General features: G+C 39.9%; 1 protein-coding gene across 1 annotated transcript in view; it reads right to left on the bottom strand.

The window, feature by feature from the left end:
• Window positions 1–24,381, bottom strand: part of atrnl1a (attractin-like 1a) — a 341,974-nt gene that overhangs the window by 288,616 nt on the left and 28,977 nt on the right. Inside the window, exons 3-8 of the mRNA XM_080869803.1 lie at window positions 11,545–11,628; window positions 9,547–9,660; window positions 8,531–8,659; window positions 4,246–4,454; window positions 1,008–1,182; window positions 838–925 (exon numbers count right to left, since the gene is read on the bottom strand). Of these exons, the coding sequence (XP_080725929.1) occupies window positions 838–925; window positions 1,008–1,182; window positions 4,246–4,454; window positions 8,531–8,659; window positions 9,547–9,660; window positions 11,545–11,628 (799 nt within the window). The remainder of the gene's footprint in view (window positions 1–837; window positions 926–1,007; window positions 1,183–4,245; window positions 4,455–8,530; window positions 8,660–9,546; window positions 9,661–11,544; window positions 11,629–24,381) is intronic.

Genomic DNA, 24,381 nt, shown 5'->3' with positions numbered 1-24,381 from the left:
AAAGTGATTCCTTTCATCCACCTTCACAGTAACAGGGTGGGTTTGAAGTTAAAGCTGTGTGTATAGTAAACAAGCCAGGAGTTACTGCAGGCTACAAATCATCAGCAGGCTTCAGTCAGTCGCTCTGACCTCCTCTGGATCAAATCTCACCTTCAGCACAGCAGGACGAGATGTTTGTCTTCATTCTCCCTCCTGTCTTCCACCATTAAACCATTCCTTCCACGCTAAAAAAAAAAAAAAGTAAGCGCCCCAGTATTTGGACAGCGACACATCATTTGATGCTCCTGGCTTTGGCGTGATTGATCTATAGCAGACACATGAATGATTCTGATGTTCTCATTTCTTTATAGGTAAGCTGAAATATGGGCCAGTCTCCTAGAAACGCCTCAGTCTTGTGAAATGACCCCATATAACTTCAGAGAGCAAGAGCTGTTTCTAGACATGGACTGCAACACGTACACTTCTAATCAGTTTGTTGTCTGGGCTTTTTCCCCCCCATAAATGATATATACAATGTCAAAGCAGACTTATTTAATATTTATCAAAATGAAGAAAGAAGCACGCATTCAAGGCAGTCAGTTAATTCTTTAATTTGAACATCTGTACTGAGGAAGTCTATTAATTGACAGCACCACTCCATTCCAACAATAGTCAAATATAATGATTCAACACTGTCTGGTAAGCACATGAGGAAGGCAGCATATGAAGCTAAGAATCCAGAATAAATGCTAAAACCTTCTGATTGTAGTCCACATTTTCACTGCTGTGGAGTAGTATGGAGTAGTACCTGTTTCTTGTTTTTAGCACTGGTGAAATGTAAAACTTAAGCAGGATTACCTGATGCAGAGCCAGTGAGTGTCCGTATCTGTAGAGAGGGCCGCTGCTGACAGGCACCACATCCCACGTGCTGGTCTCTAGGTTGTAGCTTTAAACAAAGGGAAAGATTAGGAAAAGTGCAAAAGCTCAAAGACAATCACAGTCGACTAAGTCAGATGGATGTGTCTTACTTGAGGACCATTTGGTAGTTGGAGTAGTTGAAGGAGTAACCTCCCACCACCCACATCAACCCAGAATGCACCAGAGCCCGGTGGGACGCTCGACCCAGAGACTGAGCAGATGGTTTAATGCTGGGCAGCACCCAGAAAGCCTCAGTGGAGGGAACGGAAAGGGAGCAGTCTGGACCTGATGGAGGCAAAAGGACATGTTTCACTTTTTGGAATTCGTACATACATTGTTTCCAGTATTTATTTTACAGGTAGTAAAGGGCAAATGAATTCAATTTTCTCAAAATATCAATCTATAAATCCTATTGTGCTTATCCAGTTCAGGGTCATGGGGGAACTGTAGCCTATGAACACCCTTAACAGGTTGCCAGTCTATTTATTTATTTATTTATTTATTTTTACTTTGGTGCCACCTAGTGGCTGTTCTATGAATAGGCACCAAACACAACTCGAGCTCATTTATGAGCAGATGATGAGCAACCTCATATCTTTTAAAAAAAGAAAAACAAGACCACTTCTACAATACATTTTATTAAAATATACATTTTCGTTATTCACTGCATCTGTCCATTGTTTTCTAAAGCTTATACTTTTCCCTCAGACCTTTACCTTTTTCTTGCTCTTCCTTGAACCCTTCTACCCATCGTCACCGTTTTGCCTTCTTTAGTTTCACTAATTGATCTGATCGTGTTTTCTTCAGTGAACAGTTTTGCTTCTACTCATTTATATAATGCAAAAAAAACCCTTTATTTTAAATGATTTTATTCTTTTTTTTACTTATTAGTTTGTAAAGCACATTAAAATATTATAACTCAAAGTGAGAAAACTGACAGACCACAAAGCAGAGCTTATTCAGATGGCAGTCGAGAATAAAAGCACATCTTTACAGATTAAATGAGGATTTTCTAACATTGCAGGCGAGTGATTAAAGCAAGACGTGAGAAAACGAGATAAATGAAAAGCACTCGATCACAGACGCATTCAGCACTTTTCTTTCTGCGGGGGGTAGAGGGAAGAGGGGAATGAAGGACAAATTGTAGAAAATGCTCTTTCCATTAATGCAAAAAACTTTTTTTTTTTTTTGGTGATGCCAACTGGTGGTTTCCATGGTGACCAATACCTTTATTAAAAGCCCGTTTGTGTTTCTGATGCCTGCTCCGAGGCTCTGTATCTGCCTCCACCTCACTCATTACCAGACAGATACACATACATCCCTTTGCCTCACTGGTGTCTCTGTTGCTTTTGTGTGAACAATTTGTGATCTGTGGAAATAAGAGGCTGAATCCCAAAGCTCAGAATCTGACTCATTCGCTGTCATATAGATGGATAGCACAGTCCATCTGAATTGTTTTCAAGTGACTTAGTTAGGTTCAGAGATGATACCTTTGTGGCTGTCAAAACACCAAAAAAATATATATATATGTTAACCGATATCTCTTTGTACAAATTATGACTTCATTACACAAAAAGTAAATAAATAAATAAATCAACAAGCATTGTTGTGAGCAGGTTGGATTTTTTTCCTACCCACACACACACACACACACACACACACACACACCTTTGATTTTAGGATTAGTCTTATGTCTTTGTGTCTAAAAAACTTAAAGCAAATACTGAAATAGACAGCATATTTGCTGAATTTTACACTCACATACATATCCCTAAAACTGAAGTGTTAAATATTAAATGATTTTAATATTTTTTCCTATTGTTGTACTTAAACTGGGTCTTTATTTAACAAGTCACAGAGTATGCGATCATTGCCATTTAGCAATATGTTCCTACTGTAGCACCTCTCATATTAATCTGTTTAGTTATAACACATAATCAGTTCATCAATTTGGTGTCTTGTTTCTGAAAAACTAAAATGTAACTGACATACACAACACTGGGTAAATACTGCTTAGCCTGCTGTTCATCACTGTACTGTACAATTTGGGATATTTGCCTTTTTTTTTTTTTTTTTTTGCTTTTAAAATGCATCCATTTTTAATCTTCATTCTTGGAGATTTTTATTGTATTGTTTTTAACAACATTTTATGGGAAAAAGTTGGTTTTCCTTTCTCCTTGTGCTATCATTATCCTTCCAGGAGGGGGCAGCACTTCACCATCCAACTTCAACAGACTTTGTTGTCTGCTGAATTGTTCTTCTTATGTATTCTCTTAATATGTTTGTTAGACATTTAGGATCAAACTGGATCTGAATCTTGAATGAACATGCAGTTGGTCAGATTTTCGTGATTATCCATGTTTTAACTACAAAAACTGAACCGAAACACGTAAATCTGTAACCGGTGCTTTAGAAGATGTAAATACTGGCTGAAGAATGTGACTTAACAGTTACTTTCATTTCATGCAAAAGCCTTTTACAAATGATGAAACCTCTGCGAACAGCACCAAGAAAAGCCGCTTTTCTTATAAAAAGAAATTAGTCTAAAATCACTCTCAGTCAGAAAACGTCATTTGAAATAAAGTTGTTGATTTTGAAGCCGCAAGAGGGATTTGTTTATGACTGCAATATAAAAATAAAAAAAAAATAAAAAAAATGAAGCTAGATATATATTGTGCCACTAGGGAACATTTCCCTGGGAATCCCGTATAATATTTTATGATATTAAAGAATACTGATTCAGGCAGCATTGTGTTAGGCATAAACCAAGAGGACACTGGGATTGTGCTTTCAATTGCTTTTTAATATTAATATTGAAAACTGCAAAACCGAAAGGAAAGCATAAGCAAAAAAACTCACACTGCGCTCATTTGTTCATTTAATGACTAAAAAAAGCATCATGAAACTGGACTAAATTAACCGTTTTAAATGTGTTTGCATGACTAGAATCCAATAAGAAGCATCTCTAAAAACATGGTGTCATATCTCAGAGTCATTTTTGCCCCATTTTAGACTACAGTTGTAGACATCAGTGTACAAAATACTTACTGGATCAGTGGTTACTGTGTTTGTGAACACTTCATGAATTAATAAATAAGGTCCTGAAAGTTCAGATACAGCACTTTAAACTATCCCTATCATTTTCCTCTCTGTTATCATCTCGCCTGCACTCCACTCCTGTCTTCACTGCAGGAAGCCCATTACAGTAGCACCAAGCCAAAGTGCCTGTTTTGCCATCCTGGCTGCACCACATGAAGCCAAGTTTCCCCCAATAAAATCCTCATTTACTATGTATCACTAAACTAAGTTTTAAATTCCCCAATAAAATTCAGCCTTCCGTTTTCTTACCTTGCCAGCTGTCGTTGCAGACACACAGCTTCTCCCCGGTCAGGTCACAGTAGCCGTGATCTGGGCTGCCACAGTTGTCTCTGCAGTAAGGGATGTCACATGCGTCCCCCTTCCAGTACTCCTCGCACTCACAGTACACACGTCCTGCGACCGAGTTCGCAGTGCTGCATCTGCCGTGGCCCGAACAGTTGTTGGGACAAGAGTTTATCCTGCGGGAGACACAGTTAGCCAGAAAGTCAAACAACATCTTCAAGGTTATGGAGAGCCATGAGCAAAAGAGAATACTTGACTGTGACGGGCCAGATATTATTTTTAGATGAGTATATGGCCTTGAGATATTGTGCATGCCTCATGAAATATTAACTGAGGTGACTGCAGTCATCTACTTATATACTTATAGTAAAATTTACTGATAGCCAAAGTTGCTATTTTTTACCTTTACATATTAGATGTGTGTATTATTTGCTTTAGAGTGGATTCATGTTCAATATCTGCTGGAACGACTGTTCAGCAGATATGCCCAGCACCATCAAAACTGTCACTAACTTCAGTGAATATTTCACCAGCATTGCTATCTAAAAGTCTTCCAATTTCCTCGTTATCAACCCCAGTAAAAATTGAGGTTCTCGTCTCATTAAAGAGGCAAGACAATCAAATCTTCTTAATTCTTTTATCAGGAGTCTTGCTGTCATTTTTGATCAGTTCTTTGAATTTCTCATTTTAAGCTAATCCAGTTTTGCTTCTTCCAGCTAAAAAAAAAAAAAAAAAAAAAAATAGTCTTGAGTTTTGCCAAGTTTATCAGCCAACAACGTTTGTGCTACTACTACTCAATCGTCTTACCTCTCCTTCAACATAACAAACACTAGCTGATGACCACACATGAACAGAAAAGAAAAATGCATCCCTAGGATATATTATTCTCTTACTTCCCTCTCAAGGCTTTTGTATACAAACATCTTGTATCATTTTTAAATAACCACAAAGTACATCAACTATTTCTTACTATTAAATAAAATGTAGCAAAGAATGTTCACTCAGTCTTGCTGCGTGAAACTGAAACATCACATGAACATCAGATTTGTTGGGAAGACAACAAAAGATAAATAATCCAAATACATACAAAAAAAACCCCCCAAACAACTTGGCATTGAAATACAGGAAATTTACACAAGGAACTCAGGAGAAACAACACACAATCCAAAAAGACAAAAAGGGCTGATTGGGGAAGTGGAGACAGGTGGGAAATGGGAAAGGGGCACAGCTGAACATAATCAAGACAATCAGACTGGAAATAAAACCCAAGACACAAGAGGGACTGGGGGGGATACACAAAAGGTGAGACAGGAATAGGAGCTACTGAGTGAATTACAGCAAAGTCAGAATAGAAAGTGACACTAAAGACGTCTTAAATCTATAAGACTTGAAGAGTAAACTAAGCATACAAAAAATGATAATGAAATGAAATGAGGAATCAGAACTCAACCTAACAATAACAGTGACAACAAATGCAATACTATGTATTGAAAAAGAAGAAGAACCTTAAAAATACAAAGCAAAGCCAGAGACCACGAAGGCATCACTGTGTAGATTTGGACTTCCTGTTTTTGATGCCATCTGAGTCTGCTTACATTAAAGTTTGAATCCACTTACTGTAAGTGGCTTTGGATAAAAGCCACCAAATCTAACTGAATGTTATGCAAAAATAAACAATGTGACACACAATAGAGATGGAGCTAAACTACCTCTGATTTTAAACAAGATAAATTATAGACACAGCGAGGAAAACGCAAAGAAAAAGACAGACGTGACTGAAAATGGGAAACGGAGGTGGAACAAAGAAATTGCACATAAAAATCAAAACGGAACAAAAAGCACTGAGACCGACATTACAAGGCGTTTCTATGGAATATCAGATAAGTTCGAGATGAAAGAGATAGAAAAATTGGGGGGAAAGATGTGAAGGACCAGAGGCGGAGAATCATGTTTTTGTTAATGCAAAAAGCTGGTTTGCTACCGTAACAAGGGTGTTGTCATGACAACCTTCATCTCCTCTCCGTGGGCATGTGTGTGCGTCTGTATGTGTATGTGTGTGCTAAGAAGAACCTGTGTAAATGCACGTATTCCTCCCAAGCAGGTGTCCAGCTTGGGAGGAGTTACATAGCATTCAGTTTTCAGTAATGACCATCACTAATTGCACAAAGTGGGTTGGTTTAACGTTAGGGGTGATAGAAATCTACATGAACAGTGTGAATGGTCCTGTACGACTGAGCTTTTAGTAGAGCCAGGAAACAAAAACCAGCAATGTTACAGCGGCTCCCAAACACCGTTCCCAGTTGGCATGGCGAGGCAGACTGGCTGGCTGGCCTTCAGTCCGAGTAAATGGTAAATGTATATAGCACTCTTTCTACTCTACTGGAGCACTCAAAGCACTTTATACAAGATGTCCCATTCAGCCATTCACACAAGCACTTTTTTCCACATCTAAGTGCTTTCTATCTAACATTCACACCCCAATGAATGCATCAGGAGCATCTTGGGGTTCAGAATCTTGGATATCCAAGGATCCCTCCCTGACCACCAACCTTCCAATTAGTAGATGACCTGCTCTACCTCCCTAAGCCATAACCATCCCACACTTGAGATTTTGTGTGAGCCACAAAAGTGATGAATAACATTAAGTTTATTATTACATATCAAAGGCCCTGCCTGACAGTGATGAGCATTTGTGAGAAGATAGAAAAATGGTGTACACAAAACCAGCTAAAGGAAAAAAAGAAAAGAAACAACTGCAAAAGCAACTTCCTTTATGACTTCATCAGACTGGGAACTTCAACGGCTTTCAGCCCATAGGTAACGTGCCAAAGCTAAAGAGGTGTCTGGAAGCATATATAGAAAAAAAAGACATGGGATTTGCACCATAGGCAGCAAGAACATTTTGTGGATTGTGTCAAAGTTTCTGATAGGAGGATGGATGTAAGTTAGCATTGTTGTCAATTCAGATGACACAGCTGTGATTATAGATTATAATTTTGCCTTGCTTGACTATTATCATTACTCACCAGGTGGTGCCACATAATGGTGTCTTCACGATCTGTGCTAGCTGAAAGTATTTCAGCTTTGTTTCTTTCTTCTTCTTTTTTTCCCAATCACGTGAGTTTCTCCCAGTGACCTTGGATTCTTTTGTCCCCACCGGCAACAGACACCCAGAAATGGAGACCGGCTTACTGTTGCCATTTGTAATTCAACTGTGGTTTTATAGAGAGCAACATTGGAGAGCATTATGAGGCTTCCTGGTAAGTTTTCTTTAAATGTCATGTGTCCTGCTTATGCAATGTCTCTGAACACACTATTAGTGTAGCTAATAGTGCATGTGGTTTACCAAATCCAAGAAGCTAGGTGGTGTGAAAAATCTGGATTTTTTTCCCCCCTTCTTCTTGTGTTGTTTTCCTGGGAGAGTATCCACACACAGCTGCCAATTATATGTCTTTCCAAGTTTTCTCTCTACATAACCAGGTTCACATGAGTGGGCGTCATCCCAATCAGTGATCACGGTTGTTAAATCAGCCACCAACACACAAAAATTTGTGATCGTCTCTCTCTGTCGCCCCAGGGAACAAATGCCACTACAAGCTGAAGTCAAAGTCTGGCAGCAGATGATAATGAGAAGCTGCAAAAACTCTTATAAAGCCTTTGCTTAATTTTGGAATATACAGATTACATTTTTTACCTTGTTAAGTTCTCATTAATGCAAAAATGTCCCCGTCGTGGGATCAGTAAAGTCTTATCTTATCTTATCAAAATATTAATAATATGAGCCTGTTGCGCACTTTCTGTCTGTATTGAACTTTTCGTGTCACTTTGACTTGTTTTAATGGGAAAATCCTGGGTGAGACTAATTTCATTGCCCTACAAGTGACAAATGAAATCACACAGACAATAGAAGCACACCTAAATATAACACAGCCATAGCATTTGGTAAAAATAATCACTTAGTAAGCTGTCGATGTAACTGCTTGATATTGCAAATCAGTTAGCTGATGATGCATTTGATCTGCTGCCACAAATAAGCACACATTAACAAGCTGATGCTATCAGGATTTGGTATTTGGCTGACATTTCAGTACAAATTTCAGTATAAATACAAATATAAGATGTGTTCTCTTTTGTTTATATCGGAGAGAACAGACTGATCATGAACTGGAACAACTGGAAAAACAGAGGATGGGAAAAACAAACAGGTGAAGACAAGGAAATGAGTGACGGTAAGAACAATATTGAGGCTTACGAGTAGGCGATGCTGAAACCAGTCAAGTTGTAGGCAGCGTCACTAAAGAAGTGAAGCAGAGCGTAGCCGGACGTTGTCACAACCTCAGGAACTGTCTCATTACCTCTGGTCTCTGGCACCACTAGACCGCTGAGAAAAGAATTCAACAGAAAGGCAATGAGACCTGCAAAGACAGACATCCCCCATGGACCCAAAATAATAACAGAAGGTTTTCTGAAATGTATTTGGTGTATGATGTGCTCTAGTCTGAAAGCACTGCCACCCCACAGAAAATACATGACAGTAATTAGCCTTGAAGTAAAAAACATTGCAGTGCAGTGGCAAATTAAATTTCGTTTGATTATGATTTTTTGTGGGGACCGGGTTGTCACTTTTAATCCGTGCAATGCACTGTAAATGTACCCATGTCCACACTGAGCCCAAGCTCCCTGCAGGAACTAGTGTTTGTTTTTTTACAATGCAAAGCGGAGGTACCCATCCATAATGAACAATTTAAGTTTACTTACTGTAGGTAAGAATGCTACACAAGTCAAGACTATGTATAATCAAATGGCAGATATTTTTATATATTTTTCTTGAAATAGTCCAAATTGCCCCTTTATGGAAACAACTGAACTCTTAACAAGAGATAAGCCTCAGTGGATTAGAATAAGTGGGAGGTTGGTAAAATATTGCAGCATTACTGTTTTAATGAATTTGCATGAAATGAAAGAGTTCCACCCACATGCTTGTAGATTGTGCTTTAGAAGGGAAAAAAGAGCAAAGTACAGAATAAATCTCGAGAAAAAGAAGTGGCATTCAGGGATAATGTGAGTAATTGCAGTATTTTCTTTCTATTATTGCTGTATTGTGGTAAGCCAGCAATTATGGGGTCCATTGTTTGGCCATACATGAAGTCATTTGACTGCACAAGCACAAATTTATTGGCACTTTTGAAGCAGTGCCAAAGGGTACCTAAGTCATTTACATATTTCCTCCATTGCACAGCTCTCCTATTCAGACTAGCAGGTGCTCACCTGAAGACAGCAATCAAAGGGGCGTAAATGGAGTCTCCATCATAGACGTACATGTGGTCCCAGCTGCACTCTGTGGCAAAGTGATTGAAGCGAAGCCTGAGTACAGCGTTGGGGCTGGGAGACGGGGAGAGAGGGAATGCAGAATAAACAGGTGTGACAAAAATACTCTTGATAAATATATATACTACCTATAAGCTTCATATGATTCTTACTTTATAGAAGTGTCTCCACTATTCATAAAATCTGTGGTTGAGATCATAAATCGACAGTTCAGGGACTCACACTCACTGCAGAAAACCTTTTTGCTATATTAAAATCCTTGTGAGATGTGTCCTTGCCTAATGCCAGCACTGTAGAAGATGCATTTCGTGCAGTGTCTGTTCACATGCAGACTATTAGTATCAAGTATCCTAGTTTTGTAAAGGTCCAATCCTGAAATAAACCTTTATTTCAGCTTTAGATAAACCTGCATATGATAATCAACCAATTTTACACATGAAGGCAAACACCAGGGAACTAATCATTGTCTCCCATATGTGGACATGCATACCTAATTGGTTAAAAAATAAAAAATAAAAGTCCTAATGATAATTGATGTGATAAGGGCCTAGACGTTAAAATGAAGGAAAATCTGCACTGTACAATCATTGCAAATTTAAATACACCAGGGTGTGATGGAGGAGATTTTTTCTTTTCTTAGCTCATACCTGATTTATTTATTCCTCTTTGACAAATGAATATGCTCTGGAGATTTTATAGCAATCTGTCATTAAAAAATAAATTTTTTTAAAAATGAAGCTATCACTTAAAATCATCCTTCATATTAGCTGAGTAGCACGTTTTAAAGCATGTGTAAAAATGATTGGCAGTAACCGTTTAGCATCATTTTTCATTGTGCAGCTTGTTCTAATGAATGCCTCAATGTCTGAAATGGGCACAACAACACAGTGGGCAAAAGTTGTCACAGTAATGTGACGTGTTGTAAATGGAGACATATCAGTGAAGTTTATGTTAAAGTATAACAAGAAAGGAGAAGCTTTGGTGCTTTGGTCCTATCAGAGAGTGTGCAGAGCTTTGTAGACTGTCCTCTACATGTAGATGTTAGCTGGGAGCTGATTAAAAGAATATAAGTGGAACAACTGGCTTGTGTTGTTGTTGGTCCTTCAGCCATCAAGCCCGAATTTATAAAATACAAAGAGCTGATAACCAGCAGAGAGTTAAAATTTGACACTTCCTTTTCTAGTCAGTAACCAAAAACCTACACAAAATGACACAAACACACTACTGTGAGTCCCATTAAGTGTTGAGTTGGGAGTTGAAATGTGTTGGCAAGGTGACCTTCTTGTTGTGCAACAAAATGCCTGAAAATCACATTTTCAGTCACAGTCCATGGAAGCCTTCTGAGGGGAATGTGTGATACGATATACAAATAAAATTAGCTTGAACTCACTTTTGAGTAACTTTCTCTCATCTTTCTTAGAGAAAATGCAGCTAGTACAGTAAAATAAATAATAGCATATATAATAGTAGTAATATATTACGGAACCATGAGCTGCCCTTCAGCATTTCCCAAGGAGATCATGGACATCTTCATTGCTTTGCCCAGAGCTCATCTAACATTTCAGAGCATACAGAGACCATTAAATGTATAACCTTACACACCGTGTTAGAAAATAATGATTGCCATTCTGTGACTTTTACATGGTGGTCTACCACTGTATACTACATGTAGTGCAAGCAAGCATTGTATTTCCATAGCAAGAGAAAAAAATTGCAAATGAAGCACTTTCAGTCGGTGCAGCATGAGCAGTAAATATGCAAAAAGCAACTACGAAGCACAGTAACTACTATATTCACAGACAAACTCCTTCTTTTTACAGAATAATACAGTCTCTCTTATCTAGAGCCCTTAAGTTAGATACAGAATAAAGTCTTTATCCAAGTGGAAGTAAGTAAGATTAATGATGACATGTGGAAGATAAAAACAGTGGTACTTACAATCCTTCTATTAACCAAGTGCACTTGGTCTTGTACTTATAGTTGAATGGACCATCTGTGAGAGAGCCTGACAGGTCTGTTAACCTGCAGAAAGAGACACAGAGGGGAGAAAACATGAACACAGCGACGCAGTTTAATATGCTCAAAATCAGAAACAACTGGGGGAGTCTGTGACAAAACAGACAAAAATTAGAGTTGAAATCTTATCTTGTGACCCCTACAAGACAAAGATACTCATTCTTACATCAGTGAGGGTCCCCATCAGTGCAATCATGTGACATCAAAGAGTTGTATTTGGGCTTAATGTTTGATTTACTACCACCAGATCAAGCGTGGCAGGGCATGAGCTTTTTTCCCCTCCTTATTTCAGGTTATTCCTTGGTAAGAAAATACAAATAAACATTTGTTTTAAACAAACACACTAATCATTTAAAAAGAAGAAGAAGAAGAAACCATTCTTCTTAGCAAAGAATTTAATATTATATCATTTGAATTGAAAATAATAGCTTAAATTATTTAAAATCAACATCCATTTGATGACTGCACAGTAAAACTTTGGCAATATGAAATAGTGAGTACTTTATAACAACTGGTGCTCAGCCTAACTGTTCTAAAATGGCCCATTTAATTATTTTTTTTATCCCCCAGATTAAGAACATCATACACCCTAAAGACTGCTATAACAGTAGGACCGAGCAGAGACCTTACATGGAAATTATGGACGAGCAGAAGAACATCCACACTAACCAAGAAGGATCCTGTAGCTCAGTGCCCTAACATCAGTGAGAGGAAGCTGCTATTAAAGTGAGAGATTGAGAGCCTGCAATACAATGGGACCAGTACTGAGCTGCATGGATATAATGAGCTGACCTTGGCAGAAGAGAGCAGTGTTAAAGAAGGAAAACCGCCTGCCATGATGGATGCATCCACTGAGCTGAGGATGAAGACACAAAGCCACACAAACTGGGACGCAACTGTGCCGGCTCTCTGACAAAATCCTATCAGGAGAGATGCTTGCAAACATCAACACAGCTCAACTCATTATCCCCACAACCAACATGTACACAGAAGAAGGTGGAAGCCAGGAAGGAAGTTAGTTGGTAACATCGCCTATTCTTGCTGCCTTTTATTCTTCAGCACGTACATTATCTCACACTGTCAAATTCACCTCGTTCAAAATGTCAATGTTCCTGTCCAACAAACTGTGTCTACACAGCCAGTCGGCCTCTTATCACCAGTCTTTTAATCCACTGTGATCTTCCACTCTCCCTTGAAGGGGTCTGGCATGGCGAAGTGATCCTCCTCCTCCCCATTTCTACTGTACATCATGTGTTTTGTTCAGGCACCTCATCCAAAGTCTTCATGAGCCATGATTTCATCACCACCACCAGTGAGCAGTGTTGGGGGTGGGTGGTGCCTGGGTGAGGGTATCATTCCAGTTGAGTTTTTACCATTTTAAAATGTTCAGTTTCAGTTTTTAGTTTTGATTGTTCATTTTAGTATTTTTAACTGTTACTATATGGAGGTTCTGCACAGGTATTAGAATAAGAACACAGCACCTTTTCAGTGCAGATAACTCAATAAACAGATGCACCAAAGACTAAAACTAAAGCCTGTAAATTTTATATTCCAACATATTTTATGTTATTTCAGTAAATTTTATAAGTGTACAACATTATTTCAGTGTATCATCTTTTTTTTCCCTCTCAAGTTTTTAGTTTGGTTGAACTCTGTCCAGTCACCATCTTTTACTTTCAGCTAGGATTCTTCTCAGTCTACCTACCAAAGAATACTTAATATTTTGCACACTTCTTTATTATAAAATTTTCTCCATATTTTCAGCACCACCCACCCCATCAAAAATGTAATTTCCTTTGGTGTGTATTGTAACTCATCCTCTTCGTGCCAGTTTTTATGAATGGAGCTGGTTTTATTGTGAAGACACCATCAGGTTTCACAATAGCAGACACCACGGCTGTATTCATTATTTAATCCTGGATTACATTACATTACATTGTGTCTTGTAAAACTAAGATTTGTCATCTCCCCTTTTGTCCTTCCTGGTGCTATAGTGGAACCAAAGACTGCCCAACACAGCTCTGCTTTGCAGTCATGTTAATAATTATTATTTTCCCAGGCAGCAGGCCTAACAAGCATCTCAGATTGATTCAGACTGACTGACAGATTGGCAGAATAACAGTATGAGGTGACGAAACATGGCATCCCTCTGAAATCAAGGTGAGACAATCCCTGATGCTGTTGCTATAGCGATCCCAACATGACAAATTCGTGTGACATCTGTAAAAACCAAGATGGTGGTAACCAGCGATTGCACTTGTCAATCAAAGTAATCCCATGCTCAAGGGAAAATCTGAAAACACACACACGCACACTGTCACACACAACATATCGGCACCACATACAGTGACGATGTCGCCGGCTGCCGCCAGTTGAACACTATGTTACTGTGTGACCGTGTGTGCTCATTATCTAAGCCCTCACTATAGGATCTGTGCTCACTGTGGCACACTGCCAGACTAGAAAAAGAAGGAGAAAAATAGAGTGAAACTCTCATTTTTCTGATTTTTCTGGGTGAAAGACTCATTTTTCTTGTGTCTTTGGGAGGGAACCATAAAACAAGATAACAGAGACCGACATAGTAGATAAAGCTTCATCCACAAAATCACAACATGAGGCAAGCTGAGAGCTAGTTCTGAAGCACACATCGAAAATGGAATAACCCACTGAAAAATCTGTTTTAAAAAGTATGGTATAAATGAAGATAATTCACTGGTGTAGCGTCAGTCTATGTGATTATCCTAACTCATGTTTATGAACTGTGTCCAATGATACACCAATTAAAGACAATTAGTTCTACAATCAATGTAAAATGCTTTCCTCTGACCTTATAATCTAAGGTCAGGTGAAACAGAACTCAAATAAATCAATCAAGCCAAATAACCTTTATTGTCCCCAAGAGGAAATTTGTCTTGAACATAGTGCTGCTTGATATGAAATAGAGAAAAAGACATTCATTAATGAAAGGCATATAGTATTGTATTACTGCTAATAAAACGTCAAATAGTGATTGAAAGCATAAATGGAAGGAAAAAAAACCTCTAGCATCATATATAGCACAGGAATGAAAAACATTACCACCATAACTTTGAATAGAAGCATCCATCGAATCAATAAAGGTAAAGCATATTTATATTTGCCATGATGCTTCTCACGCCCAGCAAAACACTTACTGCTGCAATTGTAAAACAGCATTTCATAAGTCATAAACCATCATAAGTTACGTTTAGAAGAAACTGCCCTGTCCCTAGCATCCTGCAGAGTGCATACACTCAGTCTTTGAGGCAACAAGTGTTTGTGCGAGTGCAACATTTCACTACATTTCACTCCCAGCTCAGAACCTCAGCCAGATATGCTGTTTCTGGTAAACAAAGGAACCTAAGGAAGTGCTAACAGATTGCTGCACAGCGGGATGCGAGCTGCAGTAAATGCATACATCCTGCCAGTAAAACAGAAGCACACACATACACTCACACTCACAGACACAATATATGTAAAGGAGGAACAAGACAGGATGCAGAAGGTCTGTCTGTTTTGTTTCCTTTCCATCTCTTCTTCCCTTCACTTCTGCCCATTTACTCCTCCATCTATCCCTCTTCTATCAGTCCCCGCTGATCACAGTTAGATCCCCCGACTTTAATCCTGGATTAGAAGACAAATATTCATGTCATGCTGCTGTAACACTGACTTAAATGTTGATCATATTGATGGTGATCATATTGATGATGATGATGATGATGATGATGATGATGATGATGATGATGAAAACTCGTTTCTTACTGCTGATGACACATGAACATCTTTAATGTCTAAAACTGAATGTCTGTTCCCAAGATCTATTGTCTATTTTCTTGTCTTATTATTGCACCTGTTTTATTGATGTTCACATTTTTTGAATTTAGGGCCATACATCCCATTCAAAGAAGGTCATTATGGAAATGCTGTAAAACTTTAGCAAAGAGCTTTGAAAGGTGAAATTAATAAAATGTAAAGCCATTATCAAAGTCTAAGAAAAAGAGGAACAGTCCTACAAAGTCACTAACTGTCACTCGTGCAATTTCTTTGCAGTGTGGGTGTTAAATGATGAAGAACTAGAACGAAGCAACATCCCAGCAACCAAAAGCCTAGTATGGCTATTTTATCTTAACCCACAACAGCAACTAAAAGGTTAAAAGGCTGTGCTGTGACAGCGCGAGTTCATAAGCTAGAAAACAAAAGTGAAATAGAAAAGAAAAAAATGCTGGAACATTTATTCATTCCACACTGTTGCATGCAAGGTTGGAGCAGGATGAAGCTTATTTCAAATAAGATGGTGTAATAGAGGGAATAATGCACACTGACGCACAGATGACCATTCACACTAAAATTTAATCTCAGCTGGAATCTTTGAATCTATTCAGTTATCCAAACATGCATGTAACTAGACTGTGAGGGAAAGCAAGAAGGCCACTCATGCCTGGGTTACATGCCTGCAGAAAAAGTTCCTCAGTGGGTTGAATAAGCCAAAGCTTAAACCGTGCTGATGTGTGGCAGCAGTGAAACGCACTTCCCAGCCTATATTTTTATTATTTTAATTACTGCTTACTGCGTTGTAAACTTCTTAGAAATTCAATTGCAGAACCTCAGTCACTCAGAGTCCATTGTCACTTGTTTTTTTCTTCTTTTTTGTGTTTTAATTGTTTGTGTATTTTTACAGGTACAGTTGCATTTGGGGAAAAAAAACAGCTAATTAGTCATCATACGATTACTATGAGCAAGTGGTAATCAGATGCTAAATACTAATGTGACCGTGTGCAATAGACTGGAAATTTGAAATGGTTGCCTCAAGGATGGCAATCAGGTCTGTCTTCAAAGCAGCTTTTGTGCACAGTTTAGGTTTGTGATAAAATGGAGTCAGTTATATGCAACCTGTGATCATTTGGTGATTAACTGCTATAAATTAACAAGAAAGGACAAATCTGTTGCTGTCTACATACACAAAAAGTTGCATTAAACAGATATTCAGAGTCCAGAAATTCCTCCATGAAGAGTGATGTAGTTGCTGCAAGACAGCAATTTAACTGCACAACGACAAATGGGCTTGACAGTCGTGCTTTTATATAGGAATATAACCAGAATATGAACAGTTGGGAACCAGCTGAGTCAAGCCCGCTATTGCAGAAAGACATGTCACAGTTGCACTAATTCAGATTGATAGTAACGTGTTAGTAATCTGCCTGTGTTTAGAAATTAGATGCCAATTATTTGCAAACCTTGACCATTCAGTCTGACTGCAGCCTGCCCATGTTGGAGTGTGATTGGTTGCAGTTAGGTTGCCTCCCACTCTCCTTTGTGATCTGAAGTCGTGAACAACTATTTGCAATCATTGTTTCCGACAGTTGTATAAGCAGCTATGAAAACAGATGTGTGGGACAATGACTGGTTCACTATATCGCCCAAACCCTAACATTTTGAAACGTGCAAAAATTACTATTCAAAAAAATAGAATCAAGAGTTAAATTTTGACAAAGCCTTGGTGTAGCTCTCCTCTGGTTTTCTCAGGCTGAGATCTTTGGCATATTCAGTATCTATAAAAGCATGTGCAAGGTAGATCACATTCATTGTTAATGTGAAGCTGACTGGTGTAGCCTCCTACAGTCCCAACAAGCCGTCACTCCAAACACCTCTCCCATTAATCTTCCCCCCAAAAACGCCTGGCACAGAAGAAGACGGCGTACATGTGTCGGCAGGAAGCCATCACTCACAGGCAGACTCACAGCTAGCTGAGGTTATAAATGGTGAGCAGGGGCAGAAGGCTGGTCATAATACGAGGCCAAAGTCAAATCCTTTACATACACCACAGAATTGGGATCAGGAGTAACACATGCTTATATATTGTACGAAAGCACCGAGGGACGAGCCATGAAAGGGTGACGGTGGCAGAGCAAGAGGAGGGGCAGCGAGCAGACTGATAAAAACAGAGACAGCAATGAGAGCATGAGGTATGGAGGAAGAGAGTCCAGCACCCCCTTGAAATATTCATTTGCTCCGGGTGAATAATTGATGCAGCACAAAAGACAGATGCATGGGGGATAGACAGACAAATGGATGGAAAAAGAACAAGCGGGACCGACAGATTAAGAGAGAGAGCCCAATATCGCCAGGTAGTGTAGTTACAAATCTCCCTTTTCATCTTCTCCCCTGTCACTCTATCCAGAGGGAGGCCTGGCTACACCTTCTGCACCACCTCCCTACTCATTTAATACCATCTGCTCATGTCATGCACACATCTGCTAATGGAAAGCTCAAGCCTTCACTCACCTCCTCATCTATTCAAATAAAAAAAATAAAAAAACATATTCTTTTAAAGCAGCATTACTCATGACACCAACAACTTCTTCGTCCCTTTCACACTTTGTTCTCTCGAGCATTTCAGTCTCAGAATAGCAGTATAGTTGTTGTCATATGCTGAAGCTAAATCTTTCAGCTTCTCAGTAAATTATAAAAGGTTGTAATCAATGGAAGTAAATTTATAAGGTATTTCTTATTTCCAACATGAAGAAATGTTTTAAAGTTGATATACAATGCTGATTGATTTAGCCAACTCTAATTAGTGAACACAAGTGCCTGCATTTAGCTAAACAGCTATAACATTATTAAGTCATGACATTTACTGGCAAATGCAGTCAAATTACAATCTGATTTAAAAATCAATAGTCGGAAATATCTTCCTGTTTTCTGTTATTTGATGATGGATCAGTACAACTGCTACTTACACACATACACACTAAGTACTGCTTCTTGTGTACGTGTTCATGCAAGCCAGACAGACACGTCTGTTTTGCAAGTGTCGATTATACGTGGCCCTACCCGTGCACGCTTGGGTAGGGGAGGGGCTGAAACTGCAGGCGTACGCCTTACATACACCTTGAGATTTTACAGAAGAACACAGCATTGACAGTCTCACCCTGAGGGAAGAATTTATGATGCACAGCACTGTAGATGTCTTTAAAAAAAAAAAAAAAAAAACCCGTGCTGCTTTCTAGCTATGAATCTCCCACTACAAGCTGCTGTTTGGAGACCCAGTTTTTATCAGCAGTCATTAAAGTCGGTTTAGGCTCAGAGCTGATGTTTACTCTCTATGCATGTTTGAGGCTCATAACAAATGCACAAAAGTACCAAGTGATACTTCCAGGAAGTGATTTGAAAATAGCACAGCAAGTGGCCTAGAGGTGCGCACAGAGATGACTTTCAAGGGGAGATTGGCCAAGTTTAAATCAGATTTTTCAGCCTATCCCAGCTGTCTTTAGACAGGAGGTGGGTACACTATGGACACCTCATTTAATAAAGACAAAACACACCATCTTTATGAGCATTTAAAAACTACAGCTCCCAGGAGGATGCCTCAGAAAGTTGGGTGGACATCTGTCTATACTGTTATGCTGTACAGCAGTGCCACAGTTAATGCATCAGGTTATTTAAGATTTAATAAGCCATAATGGCACCTGTAAGGAAATTGAATTACAGCAGTATTAGCCCAGAGAGTCTGCAGTGACACCCTGACTGTCTCCCTTCCCAACTGAATTACAGAACTAAAGTTAAGCAGACTGTCTGCTCACCAAAAAGAGAAGAAGAAATTCAAGGCTACAAGTTGAACTGACAGGTCAATGTGTCTTACTGGCTACATCAAAGCAGCCTTGTAGTATTGATTTTCTCTGTAATCCCCCACTACAGACAGACATTTACTGACCGCTAACTGCACGACAGCCCAGTGACACATTCATACTAGAGAGGAACACATAATCAAAAACAACCGCAGTGACACAAACACACAACCGCACACACAAAGACTTTCAGTGACAGCATCTAGTCAGCTGAGTTTGACATCATCCATGTGAGAAACAAAACGACGCACACATGTTTGTGCTTAAGAGCTTCCAGAGACTGTTTTCATTCCCAGCCCTTTAATCATCACCCTAACCCTTCACAGCACACGCCTGCTCTCAAACTGTGCCGTAAACTGACCTATTAAAGAAGGGAGAGTTGTCCAGAAGTGATTTCACTTTGCAAAAATGCCTTCCCTCATGAAACAGATACACACACACACACTTTCATACATTTGGGGAAAAAGAAATCATAAAAATTCACAGCCTTGAAAATCCTCCAAGAATAACATCACTCCTGCGCTGTATAGTTTAGATGACCATATTTAGAAAAAACAGCTTGTGGCAGAGCCTCGCCTGATTGAATCATATAATTTATAACAATGCACAGCACAGTGGAATTCCCTCTAAGGCCACTCGGTACCCTCCCTTGTGTTAAAAAAAACACAGCTGAGTCTCTGCTGAGGTTGCTGCAGCTTGAGTACACTCAGCAGCACTGTTCACCACTTTTACTACATGGGAATACTTTTCATGGTTGCACATTATATCACAGTATATTGATATGACATAGCAAGTCATATTTTAACGTAAATGATCTAATTTGAAATTTAAAACCATATATAGTATAATGGATCATAGTTCAGGTGCAGATCCAAAATATACTACACTGTGATATTATATGTTTTGCATTTTACATTCTAGGAAAGTCTAATGGTGCAACGAGAAGAAATAAAGATCCAATGTCCTGCCAGCTTTTCCAGCTGAATATTAGGTTATTGGGGTTAGATAATGACTTGACAACTCCTAACCTGAATGAGAGTAGAGTGTCAGGAAGGTTGCCTTTGCACCTCCAAACAACACTTTTGTTTACTTGGGCTTTTTCTGAATATGCCCTCTGAATGACTTTAGAAGGCCCAGTTAAATGTGGTTATATCATCACACACAACACAATAACAACATCATCTAAGAGTACTTTACTGTAAATCTACCCAATAAGTTGGTTGATAAAAGGTTTTGCTCATTTCTGCAGAGAGAGAAGCCTCTTCTATTCATCTGGGAATGAATAACTGGGACCTTATTTTAATTCTGTACATGCAGTTTGCTTGCTTGAAGTGGTGGGAATACTGAAGCAAGAGAAAGTTGGAATTCAATCACAAGGGGATTTCAAGTAAAGTTCATTTCTTCTGAGGTAACATTGAGGTAACAATACCAGCAATGTGTCCTCGAATACAGGGTCCCACTAGAGCCTGGGGACGTTTCCAACTTTGATTCATCGTCAGTGTTCAGTTTTCTGTTGTGTTCAGTCAGTCAAAGACATCTGGGATCCATGAATAAAATATAGATGGGAAATGAAATTGTGTTGAATCGAGAGGAGGCCATTTACAATTTATGCACTTTTTTTGTAAATATGATATACTAATGAGTTTGTGAAAACTTTTATTTTAAAGGAAGCAACACACAGTGACTAGCACTGTTGTCTAACAGCAAGAAGGTCCTGAGTTTGTCCACCACCGGGCTGCGGACTCGTGTTGGCGTGGGTTCTCTGCAGGTACTCCAGCTTCTTCCCACAGTCCAAAGACATGCAATTAGTGGGGTTAGGTTAATTGGTGAATCTAAATTGCCCATAGGTGTGAATAAGGGTGGGAATGGTTGTCTGTCTCTCTCTTTGTTAGCCCTGTAACAGACTGTCCAGGGTGTAATCTGTCTCTCGCACTATTGTAGCTGGGACAGACTCCAGCCCCCCAACCCTGACAAGGACAAGCAGAAGAGAATGGACAGTATATGTAAGGTACATCGTGTATAATCACTCCGTAAGACTGTGTAGAGTTTTTGGACAACAGGTTGTAAATGTTTTTCCTACTTTAGTTCTTTTATTTTGAGATCAAAACACATATGCTACAAAAGCAGAGACTGGCTTTAGCTTTTATTTCATCACAGTTAAATGCAGGACAGCACAAAGGTGAAGTTATTAGCACCATAGCCTCACAGCAAGGTCCTGGTTTTGAATCCACTATCTATACGGGACCTTTATGTATGAAGTTTGTACCTGCCTCCCTAGACTATCACTGACACGCCACAAATCCAGTCATACTGAATGATGTTACAAGTTCTCCACAGCTCCTCCATGCCCTTTCACATCTGCCACATGTACTGAGGGTCAATATTCTCATCTTTGAGAAGCACATGGTGCCAGTGGTGGATATGCTAATTCTTTTACTCTGTGGCTCCACGGTGTCAGGCAATAAGAAAAGGGCCCACTAGAGGACTTTGGGCCCTCAGGCCACCCTCATGCAGTCTGTTTGTTGATTGTTTTGTCAGAGACACTCACACCATCAGTTTGAAGTAGGTCATATTCTAGAGCTCTGGCAGTGTTTTTTCTTGCTCAGACGAGGAGATACCGGAACTGCTGATGGATTAAGGACTTGGTGATGGATTAAGGCCTGCCCGGCGCTCTTAGAGTAGCTGCCTGTCTCCTGGAATCTCCTCCATACTCTTAAGACTGTGCTGGGAGACACAGCAAACCTTCTGGCAATGACATGTACTGATGATGCCATCCTAGAGGAGTTGGACTACCTCTGCAACCTCTGTAGGTTCCAGGTATCAGCTCAAGCTAACAGTAGAGACACAGTCAGAAAAGATGTGTAGAGCTACTTAACTGACCACATCAATATCCCAAAAGTTTAACTGACTTAATGCTACTTCCTTAATTTTTTTTGAAGCAGTGTAAATTGCCCATTATTGTAAATGTGATTGGTTGTCTGTAACAGACTGGCGACCAGGCTATACCCTGCCTCTAACCTCTCTCTATAGCAGCTAAGATGGGTTCCAGCCCCTGAATCTGACCCTGAACTGGACATGCAGAAGAAAAGCAATGGATGGATAATCAAATATAAACGCCTCTCAGATTTCCGTACTGCAAAGTACTTAGTGTTTAAGGTGAGTTTGAGCTCTTTGTCCTGCTGCTTCTCCTTCAGAATCACTCTCTCTCTCTCCTGTTTGTCTCCTAACATAAACTTCTCTGTTATTGCCACAAACTTGGATTCAACAGTAAATAAGATTTTTTTTCCCCCATTATTTCCCCTCCTGAGAAATTATTTTGAGTACCTGTCTACCCTCTTAACGTATTTTTCCTCAATGCAGTCTGGCATTTTTAATGAATTAATTTCCATATCAGCAAACTAAGCTTGATGTATTGATCTCGTTAAGATGAGGACACCACTGGGCCTCTTTTTTCTTTTTTTTTTTGCCTGTCCCGTTTGGCTCTTTTGCCATCAGAATTATTGTCTAAAGACGAGGAAAGATGCCCAACAGATTTACTTTACCAAATTGACCATCCCAGCCTTGCAGTAATGGTCCATTTGATTCACCTTTTATTGTTTATTTTATTTGCATTTGCTGAATACGGGACAGACTTGACTGGGGGAAAGAAGGGGAGAAAGAAAGAGGGAAAGAAAAACAGCTGAGAAGAGAGACGGGGGAGAAGGGCAAAAGACAAAAACCAACAGAATAAGCAGAGAAAAAAAAAAAGCATATATCAATCACCTGGATCACCTGTTGAGAAAGAAAAAAGAAAACAAGCAGAAGAGAACAAGAGTAATAGAATAAACAACATCACAATGATATATGGGAATATGACAGTAAATACTAAATATTAAACATTATTGTGCAGCACATAAGATCAACAGAACACAGTGTGCTTTGAGGTAGGAGCCAAAAAGGGTGTAGTTTGTGTGTGTGAGCACCCGTGTGTACACCTGTGAGCATGGACGCGCTTGTTTTTTTGTTTTTTTTAAAAGGTTCCTTCATGTAATGATCTGCTAGAGGGTGTGGGGGGGCCACAGCCCCGTCCTCCAGGGCATGAAGCAGGTATGGAGGAGATCAAAACTCCAGACATCCAGAGGCCCCCAGAACACAAGAGACCAAGGAAGACCAACAGAGGGGCAGCTGCGCCACTGTCCCGGAAAGAGCTGAGGAGAGTCCCAGATGAGGGCTCACTCAGCAGCCGCACAGCAGAAGCCAGGGGGAGTTGCAGTGACGCGCCCGTGAGCTCCACCGGCAGCCAGCCGTGCCTGAGTGACCGAGCCCCAGGCCGAGAGGCTGGGGGCACCCCACCTCCGAAGTGGCCCGAGCGAGCCCCAGGCTCCAGGCCCCGATAAGTGGCCGCCAAGGAGTGAGCCGGTGTGTACCCGGACGCCCACCCCCAGACACAAAGAACCACCAATGCACCGATATCCGAGGGAGTCCGCCACCAGCAGGGGAAGTGGTGGTGGGGGGAGAAAGGCCTCCAAACCTTGGAGGGCCTGAGATGTCCCCAGAGAGGTGGCGTCTGATACCCAACCTGACATATAGACACAGACGTACAGGCACACACAGATACAAACATCCATTCCCACCCTCATGCTCTCATATGCACTTACTCCACACTCAACCAACGTGGAGACAGACATAAAGAGACGTTGTACACACAATCACACTCCCCAAGCGTACTCTACGAACCGGGTCTAGGTACCCTTGCCCCTGGAGGGGGGAACTGCACCCAGACCCAGGTGGTGTTACCCTTTTCCCTGCGGTGGGGAGAAGCAGACCACCACTGGGCCTCTGCCTTGTTTTTATTTCTGAATAGGGAAAGGCTTCTCTCCATTGTTTTGAAGGGGACGGTAGATACAGCATTTCTGCTATTTCAAGCCTTTATTTGGATCACATAAGAAGGTCTGATTGTATTATCTCGTCTCTGGTTCACAACGATTACAACACAAAGGCTTTTGGAATTTCATATAATATTCCATCTGGTAATTCACTGTCCTGCGTTAATCTGTTATTTTCAAAAATCTCTAGCTTCCATCCCCCAAGGAAACAGATTAACAGTGTTCTCCACAGTAACCTCAGAGCTTTATAT

Source organism: Rhamphochromis sp. 'chilingali', assembly GCF_963969265.1.
Source record: "Rhamphochromis sp. 'chilingali' genome assembly, chromosome: 20".
Classification (NCBI taxonomy): Eukaryota; Metazoa; Chordata; class Actinopteri; order Cichliformes; family Cichlidae; genus Rhamphochromis; species Rhamphochromis sp. 'chilingali'.
This window is presented reverse-complemented; position numbering and strand designations above follow the sequence as displayed.